The 13,329-nt window shown below is 41.7% G+C and overlaps 1 protein-coding gene across 2 annotated transcripts in view; it reads right to left on the bottom strand.

Annotated features, from left to right (window-relative positions):
• NHSL2 (NHS like 2) overlaps positions 1-13,329 on the bottom strand; it is a 168,524-nt gene that overhangs the window by 16,318 nt on the left and 138,877 nt on the right. For both annotated transcript variants that reach the window (XM_070759831.1, XM_070759832.1), the window contains exon 2: positions 2,388-2,534. In XM_070759831.1, the coding sequence (XP_070615932.1) occupies positions 2,388-2,534 (147 nt within the window). The remainder of the gene's footprint in view (positions 1-2,387; positions 2,535-13,329) is intronic.

The raw sequence follows: 13,329 nt of genomic DNA on the forward strand, positions 1-13,329 counted from the left end.
AGAAGAGGGATTGCCAATTAATAAATGAGAGACTGACGTCTATGAGTTCGTAGTTAGCTTTCCTGAAATTGTACTTAGGTGACACGTTGTTCTGTTGAATGTTATGATGGCGTAGGTTGAGGTTGAAGTTGATCATACTATGGTCGCTGTTGGAGAAGGGTTCTATGATATGCAGTCCATAAATAGCACTTTTACTATTGCAGAAGATGAGGTCGAGGCAGCTGTTGAGTCTGGTGTTGTTTAATACTAATTGTTCCAGTCCCAGGCTGGTGACGGTGTTGTAGATGGCGGTATGTATAGGTTCGGTAGAGCATTCGTTTAGTGTCCAGTTGATGTGTGGTAGGTTGAGGTCACCTAGGAAGATGATGGGGTAGGGGCAGGAGGATGCCCATGTTAGTAGGGAAGTTAATTTTGATGCGTGGGAAGTGTCATAGTTTGGAGCTCTGTAGCACAGTAAAAAGCGGAGAGTGGTGTTAAGGGAAAGATCGCAGATTAGGGTTTCAGGAAGGAATAAATCTTGTGCGACTTGAATGTTTTTTAGATTGAGTGAGCTTTTGTAGAATATGGCTACACCACCTCCTCTGCGGGATTCGCGGTCGGACCGGAAAACCAGGTAGTTATTTTGTGTAATGATGGAGTCAGGAAAGGAGCAGTTGAGCCATGTTTCGCAAACAAAGATTATGTCAAATAAGTTGGTGTTGAGCAGAAGGAGGAATTCTGATAACTTGTTGATTAAACTTCTTGCATTGATGTTTTTCAACCCCCAATGTTGAGGCACAACCTTTTCAAAATGGCTTTTTGCCTTCTTCCCCATATTTTCTCTTTTAAAGCCATAATAACTGTTTATCTGATGAGGAGTTCTATAAAAAATTGGAAGCTGGAATTCTTTTATGCGATTTTGTTAAGAGTTTTGTAAAGGGGTGACTTGCTATTTTTTAAACCCTCCTTCCCCAAATGTGAGGTTAACACATAACATTGCTTTTTTTGCCTTCCCAAAATGGACACTTCTGAGGTAACAACAGTGGTTCATGGAAGAGTGGAATTTGCTTGAGGAAGAAAGGAAGAGTGGTGGTGGGGAAACCAACCTTTGATACGGTTCCACATAAAGAGCTGATAGATAAATTAGTGAAGATTGGACTTAATCCCTGAATAGTTCAGTGGATTTCAAGCTGGTTGAAGCATAGACATCAGAGAGTTATTGTTAATGGCGAATATTCTGAGCAGAGACAGGTTACAAGCGGTGTGCCACAAGGGTCTGTTCTAGGACCTATTCTTTTAAATATGTTTGTGAGTGACATAGGGGAAGGTCTGGTAGGGAAGGTTTGCCTATTTGCCGATGACTCTAAAGTGTGCAATAGGGTTGATATTCCTGGAGGGGTCTGTAATATGGTAAATGATTTAGCTTTACTAGATAAATGGTCAAAGCAATGGAAACTGCAGTTTAATGTTTCCAAATGTAAAATAATGCACTTGGGGAAAAGGAATCCTCAATCTGAGCATTGCATTGGCAGTTCTGTGTTAGCAAAAATTTCAGAAGAGAAGGATTTAGGGGTAGTGATTTCTGACAGTCTGAAAATGGGTGAACAGTGTGGTTGGGCGGTAGGAAAAGCAAGTAGGATGCTTGGCTGCATAGCTAGAGGTATAACAAGCAGGAAGAGGGAGATTGTGATCCCCTTATATAAAGCGCTGGTGAGACCACATTTGGAATACTGTGTTCAGTTCTGGAGACCTCACCTACAAAAAGATATTGACAAAATTGAACGGGTCCAAAGACGGGCTACAAGAATGGTGGAAGGTCTTAAGCATAAAACGTATCAGGAAAGACTTAATGAACTCAATCTGTATAGTCTGGAGGACAGAAGGAAAAGGGGGGACATGATGGAAACATTTAAATATATTTAAGGGTTAAATTAGGTTCAGGAGGGAAGTGTTTTTAATAGGAAAGTGAACACAAGAACAAGGGGACACAATTCGAAGTTAGTTGGGGGAAAGATCAAAAGCAACGTGAGAAAATCTTATTTCACTGAAAGAGTAGTAGATCCTTGGAACAAACTTCCAGCAGATGTGGTTGGTAAATCCACAGTAACTGAATTTAAACATGCCTGGGATAAACATATATCCATTGTAAGATAAAATACAGGAAATAGTATAAGGGCAGACTAGATGGACCATGAGGTCTTTTTCTGCCGTCAGTCTTCTATGTTTCTATGTTTCTATAGATGATAGATAGATAAATAGATAGATGTATGTATGTATGTATGGATGGATGGTAAACAGGCAGGCAGGCAAGCAGATGAAAAATAGATAAATGAAAAATAGATAGATGATAGATGACAAAACTCCATTGGAAAATGTATTGATTGATAAAATATACAGTGTACCAGTACCTTGCAGCAAACTTTGGAGATTGAGTTCAGCTTCATGGTGTAAGTCCTCCACACCAACCGGACGAGCCAAAAATATGTTGACGGGTTGATGCCATAGCAGCTTTGGTGGGGTCGGCTTCTTTACATCTAGGTCTAAGTTGGAAGTAGCTGGAGAGGAAAAAAACACAGAGGAAGAAATAGAACAAAGTTTGCATTAGGATTCAAGAAACACCGAGAGATAGTTCCGGATATGATTGCACAACCACACTCGATCTACTTTCAAACTCCAGGAAGGGTCTGTTCAAAGTTGGCCCTGGAAAAAGTGACTTGTGACCAATTCATCGCGCTAATGGCCATCGCAATCACCATAATCATGTCATCAAAATTTGGGCACCTGGCAACCAGCATGTATGTACAAGTCATGTGATCAGCACCTGTGACTTTCCTAGCTTGTTTCTCACCAGCAAAGTCAATGGGGAATGCAGATTCACTTAATGTCACATGATTCATGTAAGAACTGCAGTGATCCGCTTAATAACCATGTCAAAAAAAGGTTGTTAAATCAGACGCAACTCACTAGCAATAGCATTTAGAGTTACATACAACTTCACGTTGCTTTTACAGCCCTCTCTAAGCGGTTTGCAGAATCAGCCCATTGCCCCCAACAATCTGGGTCCTCACTTGACCCACCTTGGAAGGAAAGAAGGAAGGAAGGAAGGAGGGAGGAAGGGAGGGAGGGAGGGAAGGAAGGAAGGAAGAGAAATAGCATTTAGACTTATATGCCACTTCATATTGCTTTTACAGCCCTCTCTAAGAAGTTTGCAGAATCAGCCCATTTCCCCCAACAATCTGGGTCCTCACTTGACCCACCTTGGAAGGAAAGAAGGAAGGAAGGAAGGAAGGAAGGAAGGAGGGAGGGAGGGAAGGAAGGAAGGAAGGAAGGAAGGAAGAGAAATAGCATTTAGACTTATATGCCACTTCATATTGCTTTTACAGCCCTCTCTAAGCGGTTTGCAGAATCAGCCCATTGCCCCCAACAATCTGGGTCCTCACTTGACCCACCTTGGAAGGAAAGAAGGAAGGAAGGAAGGGAGGGAGGAAGGAAGGAAGGAAGAGAAATAGCGTTTAGACTTATATGCCACTTCAGATTGCTTTTACAGCCCTCGCTAAGAGGTTTGCAGCATCAGCCCATTGCCCCCCAAAATCTGGGTCCTCATTTGACCCACCTCGGAAGGTTGGAAAGAAGGAAGGAAGGAAGGAAGAAAGGAAGGAAGGAAGGAAGGAATAGCATTAGCATTTAGACTTATATACCACTTCAGTCCTCTCTAAGCGGTTTGCAGAATCAGTCCATTGCCCCCAACAATCTGGGTCCTCATTTGACCCACCTCGGAAGGATGGAAAGAAGGAAGGAAGGAAGGAAGGAATAGCAATAGCATTTAGACTTATATACCACTTCAGCCCTCTCTAAGCGGTTTGCAGAATCAGCCCATTGCCCCCAACAATCTGGGTCCTCATTTGACCCACCTTGGAAGGAAAGAAGGAAGGAAGGAAGGAAGGAAGGAAGGAAGGAAGGAAGGAAGGAAGAGAAATAGCATTTAGACTTATATGCCACTTCATATTGCTTTTACAGCCCTCTCTAAGCGGTTTACAGAATCAGCCCATTGCCCCCAACAATCTGGGTCCTCATTTGACCCACCTAGGAAGGATGGAAAGAAGGAAGGAAGGAAGGAAGGAAGGAAGGTAGGTAGGAAGGAAGGAAGGAATAGCAATAGCATTTAGACTTATATACCCCTTCAGCCCTCTCTAAGCGGTTTACAGAATCAGCCTCTTGCCTCCATAAATTTGGGTCCTCATTTGATCCACCTCGGAAGGAAAGAAGGAAGGAAGGTAGGAAGGAAGAGAAATAGCATTTAGACTTATATGCCACTTCATATTGCTTTTACAGCCCTCTCTAAGCGGTTTACAGAATCAGCCCATTGCCCCCAACAATCTGGGTCCTCATTTGACCCACTTTGGAAGGAAAGAAGGAAGGAAGGAAGGAAGGAAGGAAGGAAGGAAGGAAGAGAAATAGCATTTAGACTTATATGCCACTTCATATTGCTTTTACAGCCCTCTCTAAGAGGTTTGCAGAATCAGCCCATTGCCCCGAACAATCTGGGTCCTCATTTGACCCACCTAGGAAGGATGGAAGGAAGGAAGGAAGGAAGGAAGGAAGGAAGGAAGGAAGGAATAGCAATAGCATTTAGACTTATATACCACTTCAGCCCTCTCTAAGCGGTTTACAGAATCAGCCTCTTGCCTCCAAAAATTTGGGTCCTCATTTGACGCACCTTGGAAGGATGGAAGGCTGAGTCAACCTTAAGCCGGTGGTGAGATTTGAACTGCCGAACTACAGCTAGCAGTTAACTGAAGCATCCTGCAGTGCTGCACTGTAACCACTGCGCAACTTCGGCTCTTGCTTAGCAATGGAAATTCTGATTTCAACTGTGGCCATAAGGTGAGAACTTTCTGTACTTAGCTCTTGCTATTTGCAATCTTTTCTTAGCAGGAGTGTGAAATATTAACCTTAATCCAGTAAAATGCAAGCTGATTAAATCCTGTTAATTGAAACCATTGATACAGAGTCAGCATATCGCCCCCAACAATCTGGGTCCTTATTTTATCGACCTTGGAAGGATGGAAGGCTTCAACCTTCAGCCTACTGAGATTCGATCTGCTGATTATGACAAAGATAACTGGTAAGAAAGACTATGCATTTGGTAATATTTGGATTGTTATTCTGACTTACGTGTATGACTTTAGACTGTTTCTCTGAATATGTTATTTCTCAAAGTAAACTTTAATTCAAGTTAGTATATCTGTGTATGGCTGAGTAGTTATTCACAACTAATCTCAACCTAAAAGACCTTGACTTTGTCTCAGATTGGTCTAACACCTACCAACTTCAAATATCAACTAACAAATGCTCTACCCTGCACATCGGCAAAAAGAATCCAAACCTCATATATAAACTGAATAAACAAAATCTCACAGCCAACCATCACTCAGTAAAAGACCTTGGAATACTAATATCAAATGACCTAAGTGCTAAAGCCCATTGCAACAATATCGCCAAGAAGGCTTCTAGAATTGTTAACCTGATCCTACATAGCTTCTGCTCCGGCAATCTCACACTACTCACAAGAGCCTACAAAACTTTTGCCAGACCCATCCTTGAATACAGCTCATCTGTCCGGAACCCATACCACATCTCGAACATCAACACCTTTGAAAACGTCCAAAGATACTTCACCAGAAGAGCCCTTCACTCCTCCTCTCGAAACAGAATACCCTACGAAAATAGACTAACAATCTTGGATCTAAAAAGCTTAGAACTATGATGCCTAAAACACGATTTAAGTATTGCCCACAAGATCATATGCTGCAACATCCTGCCTGTCAATGACTACTTCAGCTTCAACCGCAACAACACAAGAGCATGTAACAGATTCAAACTTAATATTAATCGCTCCAAACTTGACTGTAAAAAATATGACTTTAGCAATCAAGTTGTCGAAGCGTGGAACTCATTACCGGACTCAGTAGTGTCAACCCCTAACCCCCAACATTTCTCCCTTAGGCTATCCACGATTGACTCTCCAGGTTCCTAAGAGGTCAGTAAGGGGCGTACATAAGTGCACCAGTGTGCCTTCCGTCCCCTGTCCAATTGTCTCTCTTTATCTTATATATCATATATCTTTTCTTCCTTTCATATATCTTCTCTTCTATTTTTATATCTTTTCTTCTATCCTTTTCTTTATATACAATACTACATGTCTATTCTCTTCAATATGTATTGTGTATTGGACAAAATAAATAAATAAATAAAAAATCTGTGTGTGTGCATAACCTTTGTAAACAAGCATTGGGGAAGACATTGGAGAGGTTGGGAATGTTTTTAACAAGTTTTGTGGTTTTATTAATTGTGTTTTAGCTAAGTGTGTGTATTGCCTACTGTCTGTCTTTGTTAGTTGCATATGGCTTGCTGTTGTGCCCTTTGTTAAAAGGGCATTATAAATATATTGCTATTGTTATTGTTATCTGGCTTAGAACTTAACCATTCAAACTGATCCGATTAATTTGATTTGGTATTCAATCGTCAAATGTTATTTGGAAAACACTGTATCCCTGACTGTGTTCGAGTATTTGAGGAGCTGCCCCAAAGAAGAGGGATTGGGATCAACTTATTTTCCAAAACACCAGAAGGCAAGACGAGAAACAATGGATGGAAACTGATCAAGGAGTGAAGCAACCTGGAATTAAGGAGAAACTTCCTAACAGTGTGGATGATTAACCTGTGGAACAGCATGCCACCAGAAGTTGTGGATGCTCCATCACTGGAGGTTTTTAAGAAAAGACTGGACAGCCACTGGTCTGAAATGGTAAAGAGTCTCCTGTTTGAGCAGGGGGTTGGATTAGAAGACCTCCAAGGTCCCTTTTAGTTCTATTCTGATTACTAGAAGATTACTAGACGAGCCCTCCACTCCTCCACTCGCAACAGAATACCCTACGCAACTAGACTTACAATCCTAGGTTTAGAAAGCTTAGAACTACGTCGCCTCAAATACGATCTAAGCATAGCCCATAAAATCATCTGCTCTAATGTACTTCCTGTCAACTACTTTAGCTTCAACCACAACAACACACGAGCACACAACAGATATAAACTTAAAATAAACCGCTCTAAACTTGACTGCAGGAAATACGAATTTAGCAACCGAGTAGTTAATGCACAGAACTCACTACCAGACTCTGTAGTATCATCACCTGACCCCTAAAACTTTACCCTTAGACTATCCACTGCTGACTTCTCCCAATTCCTAAGAGGTCAGTAAGGGGCATGCATAATTGCACCAGAGTGTCTTCTGTCCCCTGTCCTAATGTTACTCTTTTACTAGCATCATGTATTTACTAGTATCATGTATCTGCACCTCTATAACTGTCTGGTTTGGTGCTGCAACCCAACAGGACCGACACAGACTTCAGAGGATAATCAGAATTGCAGAAAAAACAATTGCTGCCAATCTGCCTTCCATTGAGGACCTGTATACTGCACGAGTCAAAAAGAGGGCGGGTAAAATATTTACTGACCCCTCATATCCTGGACACAAATTGTTTCAACTCCTACCCTCAAAACATCGCTACAGAGCACTGCACACCAAGACAACTAGACACAAGAACAGTTTTTCCCCGAACGCCATCACTCTACTAAACAAATAATTCCCTCAACACTGTCAGACTTTCTACTAAATCTGCACTTCTATTCTACTAGTTTTTCTCATCATTCCTATCACCCATTTCCTCCCATGTTGACTGTATGACTGTAACTTGTTGCGTATATCCTAAGATTTTTATTAATATTGCTTCTTCATTGCTTATTTGACCCCTATGACAATCACTAAGTGTTGTACCACATGATTCTTGACAAATGTATATTTTATTTTATGTGCGTTGAGAGCATATGCACCAAGACAAATTCCTTGTGTGTCCAATCACACTTGGCCAATAAAAATTCTATTCTATTCTATTCTATTTAAATATTATATCTTTGTACACCACCAATATGTACTTGACCAAACAAGCGAATAAATAAAATAAACGATTGATATCACCCAATTCCACCATTTCATTAGTGCTTCATTCAACTTGCTTCTGAAATGAACACTCACCCAAAATTGACTATTCGTGCAAACCTTTTTCCAAACACTGTATACCATTTAGCAATAGCATTTAGACTTACATACTGCTTCATAGTGCTTTTACAGCCCTCTCTAAGCGGTTTACAGAATCAGCATATATTGCCCCTAAACAATCTGGGTCCTCATTTTACTCACCTGGGGAGGATGGAAGGATGAGTCAACCTTGAGCCGGTGGTGAGATTTGAACTGCTGCACTACAGCTAGCATTTAGCAGAAGAAGCCTGCAGTGCTGCGCTCTAACCACTGCGCAACCCCAGCTCTTGCGTAATAGAAACATAGAAACATAGAAGTCTGACGGCAGAAAAAGACCTCGTGGTCCATCTAGTCTGCCCTTATACTATTTTCTGTATTTTATCTTAGGATGGATATATGTTTATCCCAGGCATGTTTAAATTCAGTTACTGTGGATTTATCTACCACATCTGCTGGAAGTTTGTTCCAAGGATCTACTACTCTTTCAGTAAAATAATATTTTCTCATGTTGCTTTTGATCTTTCCCCCAACTAACTTCAGATTGTGTCCCCTTGTTCTTGTGTTCACTTTCCTATTAAAAACACTTCCCTCCTGGACCTTATTTAACCCTTTAATATATTTAAATGTTTCGATCATGTCCCCCCTTTTCCTTCTGTCCTCCAGACTATACAGATTGAGTTCATTAAGTCTTTCCTGATACGTTTTATGCTTAAGACCTTCCACCATTCTTGTAGCCCGTCTTTGGACCCGTTCAATTTTGTCAATATCTTTTTGTAGGTGAGGTCTCCAGAACTGAACACAGTATTCCAAATGTGGTCTCACCAGCATTCTATATAGTGGGATCATAATCTCCCTCTTCCTGCTTGTTATACCTCTAGCTATGCAGCCAAGCATCCTATTTGCTTTCCCTACCGCCTGACTGCACTGTTCACCCATTTTGAGACTGTCAGAAATCACTACCCCTAAATCCTTTTCTTTTGAAGTATTTGCCAACACTGAACTGCCAATACAATACTCATATTGAGGATTCCTTTTCCCCAAGTGCATTATTTTACATTTGGAAACATTAAACTGCAGTTTCCATTGCTTAGACCATTTATCTAGTAAAGCTAAATCATTTACCATATTACAGACGCCTCCAGGAATATCAACCCTATTGCACACTTTAGAGTCATCGGCAAATAGGCAAACCTTCCCTACCAAACCTTCCCCTATGTCACTCACAAATATATTAAAAAGAATAGGACCCAGAACAGATCCTTGTGGCACACCGCTTGTAACCTGACTCTGCTCAGAATACTCGCCATTAACAATAACTCTCTGATGTCTACGCTTCAGCCAGCTGCAAATCCATTGAACTATCCAGGGGTTAAGTCCAATCTTCACTAATTTATCTATCAGCTCTTTATGTGGAACCGTATCAAAGGCTTTGCTGAAGTCCAGGTAGGCAATATCCACGGCACCACCTTCATCCAACACCTTTGTGACAAAGTCAAAGAAATCAATGAGATTACCGGTAGTCTGACATGATTTGCCTTCAGTAAAGCCATGCTGATTTGGGTCTAATAAGTTATTGTTTTTTAGGTGCTGATTTATCCTCTTTTTGAGTAGAGTCTCCATCATTTTAACTACAACTGATGTCAAGCTAACTGGCCTGTAGTTACCAGCTTCTTCTCTACTGCCCTTCTTGTGAATAGGCACAACACTGGCCATTCTCCAATCCTCAGGAACTTCTCCTGTTAACAAGGATTGGTTAAACAAATCAGTCAGGGGGGTAGCAATGACAGATCTGAGTTCTTTAAGAACTCTGGGGTGGATGCCATCTGGACCCATTGCCTTATTTATCTTTAATCGTTCAAGTTCTTCTAAGACATCGGCTTCTAAGATCACTGGAGCTGAATCCGTACAGCTGGAAGCAATGCTATATCCCTCTATAGTATTATTTTGTAAGGTGTCTTTTGAGAAAACTGAACAGAAGTAGCTATTGAAATGGTCAGCGATCTCCTTATTCCCATTAATGCATGTATTATTCCCGGTACTAAGCTTCGTGATGCCGCAGTTTTTCTTCTTCTTATCATTAATATATCTGAAGAAGGTTTTATCCCCCTTCTAATAAGCATAATATACACATGAATAAAAGAGAATCTATTTCATCTCTGTGCAACCTTCTTTCCCCCCTTCAAATGGGTGGATTTCTCTGGAAAAGGTTATGCTGGAACAATCTTTTATTGCTTTAGCTCAACTGGAGATGAAAAGTTTAGCATGCTCACCCCGGCTCTTATTTAATAAACAAGACTTTCCAAATATGACAATACTTAATGGCTCTATTAAACAAACCCAAGACTTTTCTTTCTCTGTGTCTCTCTTTTGTAACAATGTTATCTCTAAGGCGTGCATAAACAACTCTGCTGGAAGGAAGTGGATTGAAATGCTCGAGTAGGGAAAAAATAAACACAGATACAGCAGAGAGTCAATGCCTTCGAGAAATGTGCAAATAATTACTATCCAAGTGGCTGTAGGTGGGATCCTCTTCCCCTCCCTTTCCAAGTCTTAGATTGCATTCCTTTTTTCCCTAAAACCTCCTCTCTTTTTTTTTTTTGAGTGGGTAGCTAAATTTCCTTTCACGCTTCTTTCTCTCCAAAACAATAATTCACCCTTGCTTTCAATAGGTGGGAAATTAGTCACACGGGTGTTCTACAGGAAGGCTGTTCTTAAGGAATCTGCTGGGCTTCAGTCCAACTCTGTTCTGAGCCAAATACAGTGGTATCTCTACTTACGAACTGCCCCATAGAGTTGGGAATGACTAGCACACATGTGCAAGCGGAACCTTTAACATACGTTTTTATACTTCATAGAACTTGGTTATTAATCATCTTTGCTCTCCTCTGATCCTGTCTCAGTTTATTTAAATCCTAAATGTAGTGTTCAGAACTACATAGAGAGAAAGACCAAGTCAATTAACAGATGGGAAAATAGATCTACTACTTCTAATGCAGTGGTTCTCAACCTTTCTAATGCCGCGACCCCTTAATATAGTTCCTCATGTTGTGGTGACCCGCAACCATAAGTCTAGCATCAATTCTCCCAACTGAGCTTAAATCTGATTGGCAGGAAGGTCAGAGGGATACCCCCCACTGTAAACGCCTGATTAGTTGGATTATAAAAATATGTGAGCAGGTTCTTAAGTAGAAAGGTTTGTAAGAAGAAGCAATTTCTCCCACAGGAATCAATGTAAAAGCAAATAATGTGTGTGATTGGGGAAATCACAGGAAGGGTGGAGGATCTGTTTCCTCCCAGGAGATTCCTAGAGAGGCCCCATGGAGGCTTCTCCCCGCTTTTTCCGGCCCTGTTTCCTCCCAGATTTCCTAAAAAGACCCCACGGAGGCTTCTCCTTGCCTTTTCCGGCCCTGTTTCCTGAAAAACGAGTGGCAGAGTCTAAGAGAGGGACCAGCCTAGAATCTCTACATAGCCACAAGCAAACTCCAACCTCCCTTGAATTCTATGGACCCTTATCGAACTCTAAGCAAACTGCTGTTAGTTGAAAAGATTCCTGCACATAGACTGCTTAGCAACACATCATTTTAATTGGATTTTCACCTGTGGACCTGGTCGTTTACCCCAGAGGTTCCCCGGAATCTTTTCAGAAATCCATGAAGTCAAATCAATCAATCAATCATTCATGCATTCATTCATTCATTCATTCATTCATTCATTCATTCATTCATTCATTCATTCATTCATTCATTCATTTATTGGATTTGTATGTCGCCCCTCTCTGGAGACTCGGGGCGGCTAACAGCATTAATAAAACAGCATATAATAATAATCCAATACTAAAAACAGTTAAAAACCCATTATTATAAAAACCCAACATACAAACAGACATACCATGCATAAAATTGTAAAGGCCTAGGGGCTTTATCTCAATTAGCCCATGCCTGGCGGCAGAGGTGGGTTTTAAGGAGCTTACGAAATGCAAGGAGGGTGGGGGCAATTCTAATCTCTGGGGGGAGTTGGTTCCAGAGGGCCAGGGCCGCCACAGAGAAGGCTCTTCCCATGGGTCCCATCAAGCGACATTGTTTAGTTGACGGGACCCGGAGAAGACCCACTCTGTGGGACCTAACTGATCGCTGGGATCCGTGCAGTTTTAACTTCTGATGCAATACATATTGACGGATGTATAACCCTTATAAATCAAAACCTGTTGAAGTCCTCCGTTATTTTGAAGGTGGCAAAGAGATCCTGAGCTCCAATTGTTTAAGAACTACTGGGTTAGAAGTGTGCATAAACCCACCCAACCTCATGTTGAGAATTCGAGATTTGGAGGGGATTGTTGTGATTCAGCCTGAGGCTCCTCAGGGACCAGCTGCATCTCTGCTGGATCCAGGCCCAGAGGAGGAGGACAGTGAACAGGAGGGGGAGGACCAGGCAGACGGGGGAGAGGAAAGTCAGGAAGAGGATGAGGGAGAGCAGCCTGAGAGCCCCAGGGGGGGGGGGGGGGCTCTCCCCAGCCAGTAGCCTGGACTCATTGGATGAGGAAGCGCAGGCTATAATTGACATGAGACAGCGATGTGCAGCTCAGAGACGGGACCAATTAGAAAGGTATTGGCATCACTGAATTGGCAACAGCTGGGTTTGGATGTGGTTCTCCTCAGCAGGGTTTAAAAGGCAGGCCAGCCCTTGGAGCCATGTGGAGCATTATCAACTGGAAGTTCTGTGATCCTGCTTTGTTTGTCGGCGTCTCTGATCTTGGCTTGTGGCCTAGAAGCCTGGAAGACTTGGGGGAGGCGTATGTTTGTTATCTCCAGCGTTGTTTTTGCCAGCAAGAATCCTGTTGTACTTCATGGCCTTCGTGAAACATCTTTGGTGTTCCTGTTTGTAAGGACATTTTCTGTTACCTGTGTTTGCTTTGAATTCTATAAACTGCCTTTGCTTTTTACCAGTGTGTCTGGATTCTCTTTTTGGGTTGGTGTTTGCTTCTGGAGGGACCCAGACAGAACAAGGATAAACAAAACATTATAGGACACTGTATACTTGGTTGATAGAACTCCGTATTACCAGTGGTAAACTCCCCCACTGTGTTTTTCTCAACAATTGCCTTAGTGGTCTTTAAATTTGCAAACATATTCAACTGTTTTCCTTGGAAATTATTGCTGATTATGAGGAATGCTTATAGTTTTAAGACCAGATTGTCTGATAACTTGCAATTTTTTAAAAGGTCAGCAGGGAAGTAAAGAATGAAGAAAGCGAAA

The sequence above is a fragment of the Erythrolamprus reginae genome, chromosome 8 (genome assembly GCF_031021105.1).
Source record: "Erythrolamprus reginae isolate rEryReg1 chromosome 8, rEryReg1.hap1, whole genome shotgun sequence".
Classification (NCBI taxonomy): Eukaryota; Metazoa; Chordata; class Lepidosauria; order Squamata; family Dipsadidae; genus Erythrolamprus; species Erythrolamprus reginae.